Source organism: Abramis brama, assembly GCF_963993115.1.
Source record: "Abramis brama genome assembly, chromosome: 22".
NCBI lineage: Eukaryota > Metazoa > Chordata > Actinopteri > Cypriniformes > Leuciscidae > Abramis > Abramis brama.
In genome coordinates, this window is record NC_139984.1 from 5505518 (window position 1) to 5526774 (window position 21257).

At 40.6% G+C, this 21257-nt stretch overlaps 1 protein-coding gene across 4 annotated transcripts; it reads right to left on the reverse strand.

The window, feature by feature from the left end:
• Positions 1-467: 467 nt before the first annotated feature.
• Positions 468-10978, reverse strand: tp53inp2b (tumor protein p53 inducible nuclear protein 2b). Of its 4 annotated transcripts, none has more exons than XM_084099211.1 (4): positions 10672-10978; positions 7878-8227; positions 4978-5407; positions 468-4051 (listed from the first exon to the last, which is right to left on the reverse strand). In XM_084099211.1, exons 2-4 carry the CDS (start codon positions 7999-8001, stop codon positions 3784-3786), a joined length of 822 nt encoding a protein of 273 aa, XP_083955337.1. In that variant the 5' UTR covers positions 8002-8227; positions 10672-10978; the 3' UTR covers positions 468-3783. The 4 variants fall into 4 exon arrangements, with proteins under 4 accessions (XP_083955337.1, XP_083955340.1, XP_083955339.1 ...); XM_084099214.1 differs by having other exon boundaries at positions 468-4048; positions 4978-5107; positions 10672-10952; XM_084099213.1 differs by having other exon boundaries at positions 4978-5107; positions 10672-10952.
• Between the last annotated feature and the right edge of the window lie 10279 nt (positions 10979-21257).

Consider the following 21257-nt stretch of genomic DNA (forward strand, 5'->3'; position numbering starts at 1 on the left):
AAGGTGTGTGTTTGTGTGTGTGTGTGTGTGTGTGTGTGTTTGTGTTTGTAACTAAATACGTATGTCAAACACACTGAGGTTTCTCAGAATAATGGACAATGTGAGTGTAATAATTAAGTTTACACTGTAGCTAACCCTTATTTTTATGTAGGGTAGCAGGCAACGCAAACAAAAATACTAGCTATGTAGGCTACTATACCATGGTATTGTGGTATTCTTTGAAATGTCTCTATAAGAAACTTTTTGTGAGGTTTTATCTTATTTGTTTATATATATATATATATATATATATATATATATATATATATATATAGAGAGAGAGAGAGAGAGAGAGAGAGAGAGGCTTTTATTTTTTGTTTTATTGTTTCAGTTAGATTTATTTTTAACATATTCATTGTCGATAGCTATATTTTCAAGTCAAGTGGATGAGGATGAAGAAATGCACACAGGTAAATAATGAGTCCAGATTGCAGTTACATCCTGAGTATTTATTGTTATTGTCTGGTACCTGCATTTCTGAATGGATGCTGGAAACCCATCATAGTATTTTGCATAGGTCTCTGATGCCGGTGTCGTATGGATGAAACAGTCGGCACATCATGGAAACCATGCAGAATAGTGAAAGGCACAATCACCATAGATATCATAGACACCAATCTTTATAATACTCTTTTTTTTTTTTTACTTTGTTACTAAGATGAACATCTCTTCTAAATAACAATATGAGGAAAAATACAAGCATGTATATTTTTGTCGTTTTTTGTCTCATTTCATGTTTTCAGTCAACCCTCCCTTAAATCACAATAACTATACTCGCTTCCACCAGCCTCTCATGAGGCCTAATGAACATCATTCTATAGTCCCACAGATTAAATAAATCATATTGAACACACACACACGCACACACACAGAAAAATAACAGAGTATACAGTGCCCAGCTGTGACGGTGAACACAGAGGTGGATCTCTTCAGAGGGCAGAGATCACTGATTTTATGTTCATTACGCGATATTGCCTTGTCCACTTCATCTAATACATAGAAACAATGCAAAGAGAAGACGACCTTCGAGTGGACGATGTTAAGGACCCTTGTAAGGCTACAGGGCATTGGATTTTTCTAGATGCACCACTGAGATTCGTACTGCTCTCTCTGTAGAGTCAATATGATGAAAAATCAGTCCATTTCAAATGAAAACAAAGAAATAAAAGCATATTTAGATTTACATTATACTTACATTATTTTGTTAAGAGATAGCTAACTACAATAATAGATTTACAGATTTTGGCAGGTGATAGGAAAGCCTACAAGAATTCTTAAAATGATTAAACATTAAATGACAGAAGAAATAAAGAAAATTGCATGTAAAATCAAATAATGTAACAACAGTGGTATCGACAACATGGCAAATGTTGGTTCGTTTCGTAAAATACCCAGCAGACAGAAGTGTACTCAAGTTTTTGGAGCAACATACGGTTAAACGATACCATGAAAACAGAGAGGTGATGTTTCAAAACGCAAACACTGAACTGTAAATAGATTGCAATTATATACATTTGAATGCAACTAATTGTTTACCTCTTAAGGTAGCTTTTTTCCCCAACTCATGCATGTTGGAATGGCATCTCATTCACCAATGCAAACGAAAACATACTGCTAAATACCATGATTCTCCATAAAACATATGACAGTGCAAACTTCTCAAAAAATGTACAAACAGTCATATAATTATATACTTTCAGCACCATTGTTAGTCTATTCATTACTGAATACACATATAAGATAGATCACAATGTGGTGGACGCATTTCCCAAATGTGCTGAGGGTGTTTGCTGACTATTGAGGAAGAGCACATTTTAGGATAGTTAGTATGAGTGCATGTGCACCGAGTCCGTCACAAGAGAGACGCTGACCCAACAACCTCTGACAGGCAAACATCAGAGTGCATTGAAGATGTAAATCACAATCATATAATCAATTTAAGAGGCGTGATGAAATAATGACAGTCTGAAAACGGATGAATTGAGAAATGGTCATAAGAAGTCTCTGTGGTCACAGTGATTTCTCACACAAGTATTACACGTGCGGGACAGGGGAACTTTCAAGCCTTTTTTTGGGGGGGGGGGGGGATTCCTTTTCATTTTGAGGTCATTTTAAGATTCTTGACATTTTTTGTAAGAGTCACCCATCAATAATCCTCCACAAAGCAAATAAACAGTCATAATCTATACTCTCCTGCTTATTCTTTATCATGTGACCTGTAAAGACATTGCACACTGCCCCGACACTCCCGCGATATTTTCCTATTAGATCAGATGTTGGCAGGGAGCTATACTTCAGCTTCATGTCACATTTTAGGGAAATGCTAAACAGCTATATCCCTAAAAGATCACTGAAAAATAATAACTAATCTAGTGTTGTTGGCATAGTATCAGTCCCGTCCATGATGGGCCCTCCCTCAGTTTAACTACAGGCTCTGTTACAAAATCTAGGGAGCTCGATTACTTTAGAAGCCGCCTCAAGAGACTCAGTAAAGTTAGATGTTAGCATGTTGCTAAGCTAATGCAAGGCAACACTCTAATAAACACAAATTCATGGTACACATACATATTGGGTGAAAATATCTATTTTTAAATAGACTGGGGTTTTCATTACCATGCAGAGTATGTATAGAATTGACGCTGCCCGCTTTCTCCACCATTTCACCATTTTTCCCCCTGGAACTAACTTCTCTAGGAAGGGTTCTGCCTTTGCAGGAGCACACCTATGAAATTTGTTCCCTATTGTCATATAATAGCATAATATTATAATATAATATTGTTTGGGGAGTTGAATTACTTTTGAAAGTTAGCACCATAATGTTGAAAATCAGGCAGCAACATCTACTTTGAAATGACCTCTTTGCAAGCATATTCCACTATAGTTGTCTGGCTCTGTAAACTCTCAACTGCTTTTATCTGTTTTATTCTTGTTCACACTTTTATCTACATACTTTTCATTTTTGTTGTTTTCAAGTGACTCTTTTGTTGCTGTAGGACTTTACTACATAAAATTACTAGGTACAATTCTCTTCTGGAAATCTTAAGCCCAAAGTATACTTTGGCTGTACGCGTTCCCTGATGGTGGACGGTGCACATACAACGGCACGTGTGTGAGTGATTTAAGCGCTTGAATACAAAAGTCCACTAGATAGTGCGTACGCGCCGAACGCACCTTTCCATTGCTCAACCAAAGAGTATACTTTGAAAGGCTCAGAGCGTAACACCGAAAGTGAAGTATACCCAGGGCTTTAGGGTAAATGCGTTCAATGTTTGGCTCTTTTTGTCTGCTAACTATTTTTTTTTTGAAAAATTAACCTCATTATATTTCAACAAACAGCGCTAATGTACCTGAAGTGTCAGTGTTATAGATTTAGAGGGATGTTGTATGTAAAGATAGAGTTTACATGCCTCCTTTTCTGCTATATTCCCAGATCGGAAAACTTTTTCAAGGACACACAGGAGGTACATGGCATTTAAGCAAATATACGGATCATCTTAGACAGAGTAATTGTGCTTTGTGGTGGCCTGCCTGCCAGATAAGAGTGAGAAGAGGATATAGATAAACTAGCTTGTGCTCAAGGACAAACCTAATTAATATGAAACTGAATAACATTATGGACATAAAACGAGTGAAAGCAATAGGAGGACTTTAGAGGACATTTGAGAAGGAGGGGGATTCATTGGTAGGTATGGGTTTCTTGGGGTGTCTATGTGTAATAATGCCCTCAATGTAAACTTTGATGCCTCAGTGGCAGATGTTGCGCTGGCACGGTTGGTGCAGGAAGGAGTTGCGGGTGTGGGTTGTGCGCCGTTGGACCTGTTCACGCACACGGTTTTGGCGCTGTATGCGATTGCGTGCCAGGTGCCGACGCTCAGTGCGGGCTTTGGCCCTCTGGACCCTGGAGACCTGGGTGACTTTAGCTAGGGCACCTGCCTGTGCGGCCGCTCCTCGGGTCACCCGTGTGGTCATGCTGCTCCTGGTCACAGCGGGCACGGCTGATTCAGACATCCTGCTGGAAGAATGGGAAACATTTGAGTGAGAATGAAAATAATGGTGTGAAACTGGAATGTGAAAAGTAATAAGATGGAAGTCAGAATTAAAGACAACGGCCTTCCAGTTTTTGATATTCAGCATGATTTTTATTTGATGTAAGTCAGGGTTGTCCTGCTCCTGTAGCTCCAACTCGCCCCAACACACCTGCCTGTAAGTTTCTAGTGATCCTGAAGATCTGGATTAGCTGGTTCAGGTGTGTTTAATTAGGATTGGAGCTAAAGTCTGCAGGACAGAGACCCTCCAAGAGCAGGATTGGTGCTAACATATCCTACAATATTAATTGTATACAGATGTTAAATGCATTAGCTTGCAGATGAGCAAAAATGGCTATCAACAGCCAATCAAATTTCAGGAGGCAATATTTCCAATTACAAATATCTGATCTTTATGATAGTGAGAATATTAGTGTAGGGCATTTTTAAGAGGCGGTGTACCAAATTTGTAAAAAAAATCTTCCACCAGGTGGAATTATAATATGCAAATTTCTTATAGAATAAGTAGGCCAGGGCTGTGCAATTCTGGTCATTGAGATCCACTGTCCTGCAGAGTTTAGCTCCAATTAACCTGTCAGTAGCTTTTTTAGTAATCCTGAAGACCTTGATTATCTGGTTCAGGTCTGATTAGGGGTGGAGCTAAACCAGTGATGGGCAACTTCAATCCTGGAGCCCTGCAGAGTTCAGCTCCAACCCTAATCAAGCACATCTGAACCAGATGATCAAGGTCTTCAGGATTATTAGAAGGCTACAGGCAGGCAAGTTTTTATCAGGGTTGGAGCTCAACTCTGCAGAACAGTGGACCTCGACCAGAGAACCCCTGAATTAGGTGCAACACAATGTTAATGTCTTTTCATGTAATTCAGAGTTACATGTGTAAAACTTTTTTTACCTAACACTGCCGGCCAGGCTGGTGGTGCTGTCTTCCATCGGAGGGAGAGGGCCAGCCGAGACGTACACGGACATGCTGGGGTGCTCGATGAGGAGGTCCTCCATGGGACTAGCCTCCGCCGTGGCTCCCTCTGCAGTAAAACAGGGGGGAGGGGTGACAAACCAGCTCTCATCCATGCTGCAGTCACTACAGGAGCACGAGCCCCGCTCGCTTAACAACACATTCACTTCTACTGACTCAAGGTGAGAGGAGGAGGCGGGATCAGGAGGAGAGCAGATGGAAGGGGAGGAAGGATGTGCTGCCTCTCTCCTGCCTGCTCTAGTCCTGCGGTTTTTGCAGGAATGAGGAGAGGGGCCACATATCAGAGATGCATGACATTCACTGCGGGGACAGGGGCGTGCTACTGATGCTGCCTCTGGCCCATCTTTGCCTTAAGTGAAGTAGGAAGAGATAGAAGACAGAACAGGGTGTATTTCCAGAATGTGAAAGGTTTGGTTGAAGCCATGCGAATGGGGGATGCCAGTACCATGAGCACACATACCAGTAAAAGGAATTCATTCAAATATGGAGAAATGAGAAGGGATACAGAAACAACAGAAAAACATAGAGAATAGGAATACTGTCATTAGTTTCTTGTAACCCTTTTAAAATATTGCTATTCTCTAATCACCATGTACTACTTTGTAAAGTCTCAATGACCTTGTTCTAAAACCTAGTGATATGTAGCAACACTGCCTCAACTTTTGGCTTTTGTTGGACTATTGGGAATAATGGCTAATGGGGGAGATTGGCAAAGAAATTTCACACTTCACCTTACTTCTGTTTTGTGGGCGTGACAAACCTCAGAGCTCAAGGGGGTGATGAAGTTATCTTTGAATGACTGTTTATTAAACCAGATTATTATTCAGGTAGTTATAAACATGTAGGGCTGTCGCGGTGAAGGAATTTCCCTTATGGTGATTTTGAGTAGCTCAACATTGCGATATGTAATATTATTAGCATTCATGTACATATATTGTCGGTTAAAATCACGCTCTGGGGCGGGGGGCAGGTTCGGGGGTGGTGTTCCCCTCGATTGAAATTGCATTCCATGGGGTGGGGGGAGAATCGTCACCACCTTTCTCACCTCTAGCGACACCTACTTCTTTCGGCGAGATTTCAGAGTGCACATTCTATAAGCACTTTACTATCCTGTGAAGCAGGAGAGGATTTGTGAATGGCAATTTAATAACACAAACAGGGTTGGCAGGTTTGCGTAACAAAACCAGCCCAACTGCTATTCAAAACCCGCCCCATCACGGCCAAAAATAGCTCCATTGCGTTATGGGGGCTAAAAAGCGAGGTTCCTTGGGGTGAAGCGGGGAGGGGATCCCCAGTAAAAATCATGTTCTGGGGGGTGAAGCGGGGAGGGGATCCCCAGTAAAAATCATGTTCCGGGGGGTAAAAAGTGAGTTCCTTGGGGTAAGGCGGGGAGGGGATCCCCAGTAAAAATCACATTCCGGGGGGTAAAAAGTGAGTTCCTTGGGGTGAGGGGCTCCCCAGTAAAAATTACGTTCCGGGGGGTAAAAAGTGAGTTCCTTGGAGTGAGGGGCTCCCCAGTAAAAATTACGTTACGGGGGGTAAAAAGTGAGTTCCTTGGGGTGAGGGGCTCCCCAGTAAAAATTACGTTCCGGGGGGTAAAAAGTGAGTTCCTTGGGGTGAGGCGGGGAGGGGCTCCCCAGTAAAAATTACGTTCCGGGGGGTAAAAAGTGAGTTCCTTGGGGTGAGGGGCTCCCCAGTAAAAAATTACGTTCCGGGGGGTAAAAAGTGAGTTCCTTGGAGTGAGGGGCTCCCCAGTAAAAATTATGTTACGGGGGGTAAAAAGTGAGTTCCTTGGGGTGAGGGGCTCCCCAGTAAAAATTACGTTCCGGGGGGTAAAAAGTGACTTCCTTGGGGTGAGGCGGGGAGGGGCTCCCCAGTAAAAATTACGTTCCGGGGGGTAAAAAGTGAGTTCCTTGGGGTGAGGGGCTCCCCAGTAAAAATTACGTTACGGGGGGTAAAAAGTGAGTTCCTTGGGGTGAGGGGCTCCCCAGTAAAAATTACGTTCCGGGGGGTAAAAAGTGAGTTCCTTGGAGTGAGGGGCTCCCCAGTAAAAATTACGTTACAGGGGGTAAAAAGTGAGTTCCTTGGGGTGAGGGGCTCCCCAGTAAAAATTACGTTCCGGGGGGTAAAAAGTGAGTTCCTTGGGGTGAGGCGGGGAGGGGCTCCCCAGTAAAAATTACGTTCCGGGGGGTAAAAAGTGAGTTCCTTGGGGTGAGGGGCTCCTCAGTAAAAATTACGTTCTGGGGGGTAAAAAGTGAGTTCCTTGGGGTGAGGCGGGGAGGGGCTCCCCAGTAAAAATTACGTTCCGGGGGGTAAAAAGTGAGTTCCTTGGGGTGAGGCGGGGAGGGGCTCCCCAGTAAAAATCACGTTGGGGGGGTAAAAAGTGAGTTCCTTGGGGTGGGGAGGGGGGTGTCTAGCACAATCCGGAACTCGACGCACAAAATTGAGCTCATGTAGCTAGACGTATTTATGTTAACACACTCAAGTAAAGTATGTTCACATCTTTAGCTTAGCAACATGCTAATGTCAAACACTATTGGAATCAACAATGTTAGCATTTGACAATTCTTAAGCGTTTTTTTGTGAAAAAGTGTTCCATGGTGGTTATGATAATGATGTCTTAGAAGATAATTGCCTATATAGACAGTAAATAGTGAGGCAGTTCACTAGGTTTTGGAACCAAGCCAACGTTTTCTGAACTCATATAGATTGATCCCCCTATATTTTGCCTTGTTTACTCCAACATACTCTGAAGCTACCTTAATAAATTTAGGTCCCATTAAAGACAGTGTTTTTCGTTGTTTGTGTAGGACACTCACCGGGCAGATGGACCAGAAGCCATCCCTCTTCATCAGCCTCAGTCACACAGGGCTTTGGTCCCTTTAGTTCTGGAGTACCTTCTTCCTCGCTCCCAAAGAACAGACTGCTGAGCCGCTGGAACATGGCTGCCTCGGAGGTCAAAGGTCACAGTTTTTTGTTTCCTGAGGGATAGCTGCCTTAGAAATTTTTGTTTTGTTTTATTAACTATAGTGACTAATGTTTTTTTTTGTTTTTTTTCAGTGATGTGACGGATGGCTGGTTGATCACAGATGTATTGGCCTTTTTTTTGTAGTCTCAGAGAAGGCGCAGTACAATATAAGGTCTCACTTGGTTGTTGTGGTGCAAAGATCTACATTTGACAAAGACAGAAAAAAGAACAGGAGGGATGGTCAAGAAAACCATATCATGAAATATTTTTCAGGGTTTATGAAGGTAAATTTAAGACTTTTTAAAGACCTTTTTAAGTAACTTAAGGAATAATTGAAGGGAACACAATACATCAATAGAGTCAAGAGTTTGAAAATACAACTTTCAGATATCCATTACTTTTTAATTCATTTTACAAATAAGTAGCTTGAATTGCTCGGCCCCCAACCACTCGAATATGGAAATATATTTTACTGTATCTTCTAAACACACTGCACAAAAGTGATGTTCTTCCTCTGTATATTTGTCTTGTCCTCCAGTGCAAATATCTAAAGATTCTTAAATCAAGATCCATAAAATATGAAGTCTTGTTTTCTGTGAAATTGATCAAAATGAAGTGAGTTTATGATTAAACGAATAACAAATATCTGCCAATGGGATCAGAAAAAAAAAATTAATTCAAAGGGAAGTTAATAATTATTGTAATAATTATTCATTATTCATAATTATTCATTATTCATAATTCATTGATAGATTCATATATTTGTTCTTGTTAAATTTTTCAAGAGTTCATTTGCATCTCAAGTAAATGTATTTTGAGATTTAAAGATGTTTAGATATTTGTATTGGAAAACAGGACAACAAGGAAGACATTAATGCCATGACATGAATTTAAGATGGTCTCTGATTTATGACCTTTAAGGCCTTAATTTGTGTAAGAGCGAATTAAGACTTAAGGCATTTTTAGACCCACAGAAACCCTGTTTTTGAGTAACATTTCATAAAAATAACATTTAACAATCTGTTGAACGACATACTTGGTGGCACTACGATTATTTATATTATGCTAATGTTTAATGCGATAATGTGATCTATAAATAACCTATAAATAATCTATAAATAATTTACATAGGATTACAGTGTTTGTATTTTTGGTGGATATGCTTTTTATAAAAAAAATCACTGTGGAAAAAAAATCATAATCGTGCTAAATATACGCTGCATTCTTTATGCAAAATTAAAAGTCATCTTTTTTCTCCAATTTCGGATTAATATTTATGACCAGATCTTGTTAACTATGACCGGAATATGAATATGAAATATGACCAGTACCTGTTCTTGACAGTTTGCTTACGTAAGATTCACCCAGGCCAGAATATTATCATAATATTATTTGCACAATTCTCTGCCTGTCTGTTCATCAACATCTATTTGCATACCATATGACTCATTAATCAGTTAAATTAAAATTAATAGAATTTAAAACGATTAGAGATTTAAAATAACATATACTATTCATACAGTTAATTTATGCACATTATAAATTATCTTTGAGGTGATGATGAGTTTATATCCATTCTTATAATTTTATTATTAATTTTATTATATAATTTTATAATCTTTATAATTTTTAAATAATTAAATAGATAAACAGTTTATTCTAATGTCATAACCATATAATCTTATTTTTAATTCACTGAACTGAAGCCCCTTTAATTTCAGTCCCATTGGCTCCCCTACAGGCAGGCAGTGTGAATCTGGCCGTCAGTGGGCGGGGCTTACGATGACTGATGACGCTGACGCAATAGACGCAACAGACCCCGCCCTCTTCAGACTAGCGGACAGAGGCCGCAACAACAGAAGAGAAGCAGGACAGGTTCGTTTTGATAGAAACAAGAAAAAAAAAACTGTTTATGAATACAACAAGGTATAAAAATAGGGTTTTTTCTCCTTTTAGACCAAATTAAATGCGTACATCAAACATAATGCGTTGATTAATAATAAAAAAGGTTTTAGCGTACGTAGAGAGAGAGAGAGAGAGAGAGAGAGAGAGACTGAGCGCAAAGGGTCAAAGCAATGACAGCTCGGATCAAGGGTATTACCAGCACTCTCAAATCGCTCATATAACCACAAACTGTATATATCAAACCGAAAAATCACATCCTATTCAATAATACAGCTGGTTTAATCAAAAACCGAGGGTCGATAAACGGGCAATGTTGCTGAATATACAGGTTTGTCCCTTACGCAAAATGCCAAAAGTTTCATCCACTGGCATTCGACGTCGACTTGAAAACACAATTTTGGCATGAATGTTATTTTTTAAGACGGATTCTGTGAGAAGAGAAATCAGAAAACCGTCGAGAAAACTGGATTTGGTCAACGGCTGCGATCTATGACGAGAGCAAAACAGTGATGATGTATGATAGGAATGAGAGCGCGCGCGTAATAACGGAAAACAGAATAAAATACTGTTCAGACAGACCCGTTTATGGGCAATATATGGGTTATGCACAGCTGCTGTTATCGCTGGCGTTCAAAGCAGGTCAGATCTAGAGCAGTTTCAACAGACCGACTCAATTCTGCTGCAAAACAGATCTCGCTTTAAAAAGACAGAAGGAGATATGTATGTATTTTGCGTCTTACCTGTGTTACCTGCACAATTATTCAAGTTGTAAACGCGACGACTACACAATAAAAAAAACAACAAAAAATCTTAAAGCATAGCTTTAGGTATTCTTTTTATATGAGGTAGTAAATTCACACAAAAAATAAAAGAAAAAAATATGAAAATAAGTCTTTCTTCTTAGAAGAAATCGACGTGTAAGTTCTGCTTTACACGACGTTTGAGCCGCAGTATCTGCGAGCTGTGTGTGTTTTTCGGCAGATATGGTTTGGGATGTTATTGCTTCGCCCAGCTGATCCGCAGATCAGAATACACAGCGTACAAAACAGCTGATGGTGACGTCACGGCGCTCGTAGCAACGGCCCTGACCCCGCCCACCCCGGGCGCTGGACCAATCACAGATTTACACCAGATCTAGAGCTGTAAGCGAACGGTGGGGGTTGGGCTGATCGTCTTATCCATAGAAATATATATATATAGATGCCTCATCGACCTCATTCAGTCAGTGCCATGACAGCGAGGCTATGAGGGACAGACTTACTGTGTTTTCAATGGCATCTGCTGTAAAAAAAAGAAGAAGCTGTATAAAGCTCCTAGATCACTTATAATTTTCCATAGTTCATACTGTTTTGTCTACTGGAATTTTTTGGAAAGATATTTTTGCAGTGTTTTGTCAGCAGATCAATCCAAAAACACATTATATAACAGTACAACCCACTGAAGAGATGTATGTCTCACAGCATCACTTTTATTCCAGTTAAAAATAGAATAAGGTGAGAATAAGGTCATCAGCGTCCGTTGCTATGGGCCGCTGTATGTAAGCCGTCCGCCATATTGGAACGGTCAAATCCGGTCCGTGAACGTTCGAGAGCAAGTTGACTGAGCGTCTGCAACTGTAGTTAGACGCAGGAATATCATCTATACCTGCAACAGACTTCAGCAATTGATTTAGCTAAACTAACACAACACAGCAACATGAAGGCATTAGGCAAAAGTTACCATTCTAAAAGTAAAAACATTATAAAGTACTATTGTAAAATCCTGTAATATGGAGTTAATGTTTATAAAAACACAAACCAACACATTCTAAAATGTGAAAGTTTATACCATTTCTTTGGGAATTTAAATTTCGGATTTACAACCAGAAGCTGTGCAGTGTTGTTGTGGCGTCATTGATTGTTATGGTGAGTGACGACACGCTGACTGTTCCAAGATGGCTGACGCGCTGGCATGTCAGGAGGAACGTTTGAATGTGGCATCTACGTATACATATCTATGGTCTTATCATCTATTCTTTGCAAGTGGTGCTCACTGCAGATCCAAATGCTGTCCAGCTCCCCCTCAGTGGATCTAACGGGGGAGGGATCGAGCTATGGGTCGGGTTAGGGGGTGGTTGGACCTTCATGCTCCACCCATGACCTCCAGAGAGGAGGAGCTGGATGTCATTTGGCTCTGCAGTCAACAGCCTCTCATTCCTTGACCCTTTTGAAATCGCACACAATCAGCGTTAAGATGACAGCATTTGAAAGTTTTGTGTTGTTTTAAATAAAATAACAAGAATAAGGGTTCACAGGTGTGTTTACACTGTTGATACATGTCGTTTATTTAGAAAAGTTGATCAAAATGTAGAGTTGGAATTTCATGACTATGGAAGATTTGGAAATAAAGGCCAAGCAATCTGTGGTTAAAGATATAACGTGATATGATTTCACAGTAGTTCCTTCTGGTTTCCAGTGGCATCAGTTTGTAACATGCTGTCCCTGGGCTTTGTTTGGATGAGCTGCATATACTCTGGTACTGCAGGTAATATGATCAGCGGCTCAGAGGTCGTGTTTTGTGAGCTCTGTCTCTTTAAATTGTGTTTGTAAATATTGCCTGCCCCTCCCTCTCCACATTCCTCCATTCCCACTCACAGTGGGGGCGGGGCTTAGACTGCCACGTGTCGCCAGTAACCAATCACAACATTCGGTCTGAACACTGATGTGATGTCGCAGCCTGTGGAGGACTACGGGTATACAGAGTTTGATGGTTGACTGAAGTTTTTAAGCTTCAGGATCTTCAGATAATAACTCAAATGTAGTTCCCTGTAATTCAGATGGTTTTCATCTGCATATTTGCTCTTATAGCAGATATATGATAATTCTGCATGGTGTTTACACAGCCTGCTAAACAGGCAATTTAACAACATTTTTGATTGATTGCATTTTAGGATTGTACATATAATAAATAAGAGAGCTATATGTGTTTTTGGATTGCTGTTTTTGATTTAGTAGTTTATAGCCTATAAAGGTCACAAATTATGTTATAGAAATAGATGTTGCAACATCAAATACTATTTGTAGATGTGCTCTTATTAATGTGACCAGACATCGGTTGTTGTTGCCAGTCATTTCAGTGATTCTTCATTTAGTAAAAGCAAGTGCACACAGCCACATATTATAATAACCATATGTAGCCATTTCCACAGTCATAGAGATGATCCTATAGTGTGTGTGTGTGTGTGAACTCCCCCCGTTCACCTGCTGACTGGACTCACACACCCTGGGCGAGGTTGTCATTACTAATAAAATAATAACAATAAACATGGACATGATCCTTGATAAAACTGCTGAAACAGTTTTGTAATAATAATAAACACAGACTTAAAGCCTCCAGCCGGTTCTTTAATCTGTGAAAGCACACGGGCAGGGCACAACATGCCCCAGTGTTCGGTTCGGGACATGATATTACATATTAAACAAGGTGTCCTGTCAATCACTGATGTTTCACAATCACAAATGCCCTCTCTCTCTCTCTCTCTCTCTCTCTCTCTCTCTCTCTCTCTCTCTCTCTCTCTCTCTCTCTCTCTCTCTCTCTCTCTCTCTCTCTCTCTCTCTCACACACACACACACACACACACACACACACACACACACACACACACACACAATACTCTAAAACACTCAGAGAGACTCACACTCTCACACATACACACCCACACATAATCTCACACAGACACACACACACACACTCTCTCTCTCTCTCTCTCTCTCTCACACACACACACACACACACATTCTTACATCTACCTTTATGCGGACATTCATTGACACTCTAAAACACTCAGAGAGACTCACACTCTCACACATACACACCCACACATAATCTCACACAGACACACACACACACACACACACACACTCTCTCTCTCTCTCTCTCTCACACACACACACACACACAATACTCTAAAACACTCAGAGAGACTCACACTCTCACACATACACACCCACACATAATCTCACACAGACACACACACACTCTCTCTCTCTCTCTCTCTCTCTCTCTCTCTCTCTCTCTCTCTCACACACACACACACACACAATACTCTAAAAACACTCAGAGAGACTCACACTCTCACACATACACACCCACACATAATCTCACACAGACACACACACACACTCTCTCTCTCTCTCTCTCTCTCTCTCTCTCTCTCTCACACACACACACTCACACACACACACATTCTTACATCTACCTTTATGCGGACATTCATTGACACAATGCAATCTCTAGCCGCTTACCCTAACCTTACCTATCACAACTAAGTGCCTAACCCGACCCCTGACCCTAAACCGACCCTTAACCTCATTATAACCTGATCCCTAAAACCAAGTGTTGACCCTCAAACAGGCCTTTAGAGGCTCTCAGAGAGTGAGGACCGGCCAAAATGTCCTCACTTTACTCTCTTTGTCCTCACTCCACTGGTCTAAAACTCAAACTGGTCCTCACATAGATAGTTGTACAAGTACACACACACACACACACACACACACACACACACACACACACACACACGTGTGTCAGTCAGTAGGCTACTAGCTTTGTATTTAGTTTCGTTAGATTTTTTTCTTTGTTCCTGATTTTAAGTCTATTTTTTATTTATTTTCTCCAGTTCTCCCAAGCTTTATTTTTGGTTTATCTCTTGTTTTTGCTTTTGTTAACTAATCTTTTATTTAGTTTCTTTTTAGCTTCCCTTCCCTTCAAGGTTGCAGCCTTGTTTTATTTCTTTGTTTTCTAATTCCAGTTATTCAATATAATTTATTTGTCCTTATAGCTCCAGTTTTCTTTACTTTCTTATTTTGTTTTGCCACTTTTTATTTTGCTCTAGTTTTGCGTTATCTCGTGTTGTCTCGTGTGCTGCGAGGTCCTTCTACCTCGGACTGGTTCAGGGTCTGTGTGCAGCCAGTATCAGATCTCTGCCTCATGGTTCTTGCCCTGTCTTCACCTGGTCACGTCTTCGCAGTTCTTCGACCTGTTGTCCTCTGGCGTTGGATCCATCCGTCCCCCACAGCTGTCCTGTCACAGTTTCCCGTTGACCCTTCGTTTTGGACCGTTCCTGCCTCACCCTATCTTGTACTGTCTTCTGTTAATAAATATCACTACCTCACTCATTCTGTGTCTGGGTCTCCCCTATCTGAATCTTGACACATAATGATTAATAAATCTAAGTATCAATCATTTGCTACCTGTTATATATATACCAAATTATATGTGTATGTTAGCACCGTTTACTTTTGGGATCGATCTGAGCGATGGACCAGGAAACAGTGATGCGAGATGGCAGACGTAACCGGATCTTTATTTTGATTTCCTTTAACTTAGAAGAGCACTTTTTTCCAAGAATGCTTTAATGTTGCCCAGAATCAAACATTCAGTGTCTAGTGGAGTGCAAATTGCACTCATGAACTAAAAAGGAGCCAATTATTTAATTTAGAATTTTGCCCACAGTGTTTCTTTAAGCAACATCAGCTTCTGACTCAACCAATACAACCAATACTGACTCAACTTCTGACTGGGGTGGGGTGGGGTGGGGTGGAGGGAATGGTTGGAAAACCTGTTTGGAAACAATTTTTGCAATTCTGGTGCCATAGACCTTGTTCAGGTTAGACGCCATATCGAACTGAACTCGGATGAAAACGAGACTGTGAGGGGTAGAGGTTCCCGCACTGCTATGAAGATCCTAGATCATGTTATTTTCACAACTCACGTTTTAAAACTGATTCATGGAGTTTTTGTCCACTGAAAGATGCTTCATCAGTCTTTCATCAGTTCAAGAGTTGGTATGTTGTTAAACAACAGTACAATCCATTAAACGCACTGTATTCTGTCCTTCACAGCCTGAATGAGGCTCTGTTTACAGCTGGTATTACAGTTTTTCTCAATTGCTAAAACACACTTTCTGAAACCTTGCTCCATTTTTTGAAAACATTAAACACAAAACCTCATCTTCAAGCACTATTTACAAAACCTCTGACTCCTCTTGCAAAATGAAACTTTCGCCTCAAAACAGTTTTACCTGTGTTCAAAATCAAACACTGCTCTCAAATCCTAAACAAAGTGATCAAAATGATATACACTATCAAGCAGTCAGTAAACAATACACCAAAAAATAGTAAACAATACATCAAAAAATAGAAAACACATTGTTCGAAACATATAGTTCTCGGGGAGAAGTACATTTTTAATCTCAAAACAAATTTCATATGTTTCCGTCATTGTCTTTTGATGAACGAAAACATGTTCTATCATAGTAGCTCAAAATTGATCAGAAATTACTACTCTGCTTTGCTCTTTGCAATTTTATTTTTGTTCTTCCTCCTCCTCCATTTTTACATTATGCATCTCACAAACGTGTCCTTGTCTCTGTGATACTGTAATTCTTGTTCTTTGTTGATATGAACCTGCAATCAGTCAATTGAAATCTATTGAGCAAACAAATGATACTGTTAACAATGTTTAGGCCATACAATTTGTTCATTGTACAGTATACAGCCTACAATGCACTGTACTACAATATACAATACTAAAAGGGACAAAAATCAAATGAGTAAAGATGTGATCAGTGTGCTTCTTCTTGTCTTTGGGCTGGGTCAGGCCAGGCCAGAGCACTTCGTCGATATCACAAGAAATATTGTCCCTCCTCCTTTCTTGCCCTCCTCCCCCTCTTCCTCTTTCTTGCCCTCCTACTCCTCTTCCTCCTCGTCGCCCACCTCGCATATGCACTCGTCCTCGTCCTCTCACATTGTTTCTTCTATCCATTCTCAGACTTTCCCCTTCTCACCTTCAACAACCTGTTTTCTCTCTAAAGTGGCTTATATTGGTTGTGTCACATCATTTGAAAAATGTTAAATCAGTTTTGAGTGGTTGTGTTCAATCAATGACATGTGTTCTCTATTTGTATTTGATTGTTGCCACTTGTCTTTACCAGTATGGATGACGTGCATTACAGTGCAGAATGTGTTTTGAGAATGAGAATGTGTTTAGAGTTTTGCTGAAAAGTCGAAGTGAGATCCGCAAATTGTGTTTTACCATGTGAAATGGTTTAAGGTATTGACAACAGACTGCACAATTAGCTAAATGAGTTCAGGCAACTGAGAACTTTGTTCAGCCAATGGGTTTTAGTGTTTTAGCAATTGAGAAAAACTGTAAGATGTGTTTCGGTCGATCGGATCACAAGTGCACGACTCTAAACACAGGTGTAAACGGGGTGTAAAATGTTTTGAGCTTGTCCACTTCCAGAGGTTGAAAACACATTAGACCCGATTGCTTCAGTGTAAACGCTCATGTGGTCGAATGTGTTCAAACAGACCTTAAAGACCGTCTTCTCTCCGTCTCCTGAACTAATGCGTAACATTATGAGAAGAGCTCTAGACAGACGGGGTTTAAACTGTCGGCTGGAGACTCAAGTTTGGTTTGAAGATGAAAAACATATCAAGCACAATGTTCTCTCACCATTCCTGATCTCTAACACACACTCACAGCGTTCGGCTGGTCTTGTGTCTGTCAGAGCAGGAACTAAAGCTGATGCTCTCCGTATGTTTCCCGTCGTCTCCGGTCGTCTTCATATGTAAATTACATGAGCTTATTTTATCCATTAGATCAAAAGATCTGAAAAAGCGCAAACATTTACCCGCCATAGACCCTCCGCTCGAAGAAATCAGGACAGAAGTGGATGAAAGTGGACAAAAGAGACGATTAAAACACCAGTTGTAAACAGGAATGTGTCTCCCACATCTACGTGTGATCAGATCGACCAAAACACTCTTAACACCAGGTGTAAACAGGGCCTGAGGTCTATTGCTGCTGACGTTACACACCACAGCTAAAGCACATTCCTTGAAACATCAGATTCTTGAAATATCTCTGTCTCGGTGTTTCCACCCTTGCATACTTCATGTAGCCTACTTGTTTTGCAGCCACTTCCTCTCTTAAAGCGCGGTTTTGTCAGCTTGTTTGGCAGGCATCTTTCTGCAGGCATTCACCTTAACTTAAAGGTGAAAAAGTGTGTGAAAGTTCACTGTGAGGCTGTGTTGTACTTTAGCAGCCTGTACTACATGACCCTTGACTGAGTAACACTATTCTCTTTTCATGAGCATCACAGAAGCCCAAACAGCATAAAAAAACAGTGGAAATTGTAGTGTTTAGTTTAAATCTGTGTAGTAAATACACTGTAACTAGCTTAGCGAGTGTGGGGATTTGCAAATGGGGTCCTAAAGTGGCTGTGAAAGACTTTCCCTGCTGGAAATCTGCATGTACACCAGATGTCTGATAACAGAGAGATAGACGGCTGTTTTGAGAACAAGCTGATTTTATTGGAGCTGTCCAGCCTGGTTTGACGTTCCCTTCATGGCCCTCTTAACCTTTCCAGCATCCTCGCTATAAACAGACACTGTGGCAGTGAACGGTGTGATGATGAAGTGAGGATGAGCCTGATGAAAGTGTACAAACTCTCAAGTAAACAAGGCGGAGGACAGACTCTATGGAAACACACACAAACACAAATGCCAGTGAGTGTATGTAAGGGAGAGGCCGATCCTTTCTCATTTTATTCCGTCACAGTAACACACCTCAGGCACATTCAGTGGAGGATCTTATTAGTTTAACTATGTTAGGAATCCAGATAATGACACATAAGTTTTGGGATCTGCACAATCTTATTGGTACACTGAATGCTTTGTTTACGGTTAATGATTCCTATCAAGGCATTCTAAAATAGCTCAATTCCAAACCCAACTTAGCCGTCTTTCTCCCTCTTAAAATAAAAGTTCTTTGTTGGAATCGATGGTTCCATGAAGAACTTTTCACATCCATGGAACCTTTCCATTCCATGAAAGGTTCTTTAGATTCTTAAAATGTTCTTCACACTATAAGAAAAACATCATTCTTTCAAGAACTGATCACTGAGAGGTGTAACGTTTAGCCAATGAAGGAAGATAAGGAAACAGGATACGACAAAAATAGAGTTTACTGGTGACTCACATGAAGAACAGCATTTCATGCAGAGACTCTCCTCATGTTAATGCATAATGATGCATTTTTTTTAATCAGGTTAAACTTTGATTAGTCACTTAAAGGTGAACTAAGTAAGATTTTTACAGTAAAATATCCAAAAACCCCTAGGCCAGTGTTATATATTTTGTTTAGTTGATTACTTACAATATCCCAAAAGTTTCCAACTATTTGTAAATTGTTAGAAAATTGCGATTTTAACCAAAGGAACCGGGACGTGTGAGGGAGTCGCCAGTCAATGGCGTCATATCCGCGTTACCCTCGGTTTCCGCTCGTACTGCCATAGTAACCATGGCGACAGACGTGGACAACTGGCTTACGCCTAGCGGCACGCTCATGCTGTTGTTATTTTATTCAAACATTATGGACCATTGCAAGCAGACTTTGGGACAAAAGGAGAACTAAAACGAGGATCAATATCAGTGTAGCGTTTACGAGATGCTAAGAGCTCCACTTCCGCGACTAACTTCGACTTGACAGAGACGCGAGTGGCGTCTCTGTCAAGAGTGTTGCCAGGTGAGCAAATGTACATTAAACGAATTAATGTTATATAGTTCAACATGATGAAATGTTAGAATATGATCTGTATGTTATTCTAATGTTGATCAAGCTTACGGCTAGTCTCATACAGCCAACAAACTAACACACAGAATAACATTCAACACACTCAAATGCAGTTTAGTGTGATAGTGTAACTGTTTAATCAAGTGAAACAGCGCTGCGTGAAGTGTGATTAGTCTAATAAACTGACCTGTGTGAGTAGTAATAAAGCACTTGCGGATAGTTCGGTAGAATTAATTGTCCTTATTCACTCATCCATAAACATTATTAGATCCATCAGCTTGATGACAAGATCCATAATTCACATCCATAAAGAAGCTTAATGCTTATGCGTCATCAACCTACGCCTTTGTTATTGTAAGAAGTTAGCGACTATATTGTAGCTTTAAATCTATAGCCGCTTTCCGACCGGAGGAACCTTTTTACAGTTCCTAGAACTATTGGCTAAAGTACCCGGATGTTCCTGCGGTGCGAACACGCCGACTAGGAACGATTTTAGTTCTAGGAACTCCATTTGAAAGAACTAATTTAGCTCCTACTTCAGAGTAGGGTCTAAACCAGCACTATAGGAACTACTCGTGACGTTAGTGTACGCTAACCGAACGCACGCAAAACACCAGCACCTGCCATTTTTAAAACAGCTATGTAAACACACAGAATGACTAAATGTAAAATTTGCTTGACATTGGACATTCCCACATTTAGGGACCGTCTCTAAAGTTGCATACAACATTGGCAAACACGTTTCTAACTTCAATAGCAAACTTATATTTATTTGAATAAATATCAAAAATCCAAAGGGTGCGCATTATGCCTGACACTACATGAACACTTTACAGTCGGTTTTATGACTGTAAGTCGTTCTATTCAAATGCTATCGAAGTTAGAAACGTGTATACCAAAGTCATATACACTTTAGAGATGTTGATGAATGCGTTAAAATAACATTTATTGGGGTTTCTTCAAAGCTAGCATATTTTTTACCGTAACTGGGTGATGACGTCATAAGAGGGAGTAGCAACCCATTCTCGAGGTCGGACATCCGGGACTTGTACTCCCATAATGCACTGCGCACGCATAGCAATGCGGCGAAGGGTAAAACAAAACAAGCGCCCGCCATTAAGCAACACGAAGCGGAAGACAAACGAGCACCGAGCTCTTTTCATTTGGTTGCAAATCATGCCGAAAAACTGTTGTGTTGTTGGTTGCACCAACAACAGCGTAAAAAGGAGTGACCTGGCCTTTTATTTGATTCCTAGCGAGGCAACTGAGCCAGAAAGGAGAGAGAAATGGCTCCAGGCAATTGGAAGAGGTGTTAGTTCACACACCACTGACAGACTGAGCTCATTACCACAATGCTTTTGAATGAACATAGTTAATGTAATCGATTCTTGATGGGTATTTAAACATGACTGCAAGTGTAGGACACATCGTATGTACACATGGTGTTCATACCAGAGGACTTGATGAGGTAATTGTATATGTCTGGATACTCAAGCCTGGGCCATGCCTTTGGGTTGTTCTCCCAGGACTCTGCTGGATGCCGATAGGGACAAGATTGTAAACCTACAAGCGACAGCTTTCTGTGGTACCTGGTCAATGCAGGCGCTAGGAGACTGTCTATATACTGATAAGACATTCTGTAATAAAAGAAGAAGATCTGTATTCATATAGCGCCTTTCACAGACATGTAGCTAGTCACAAAGCGCTTTAC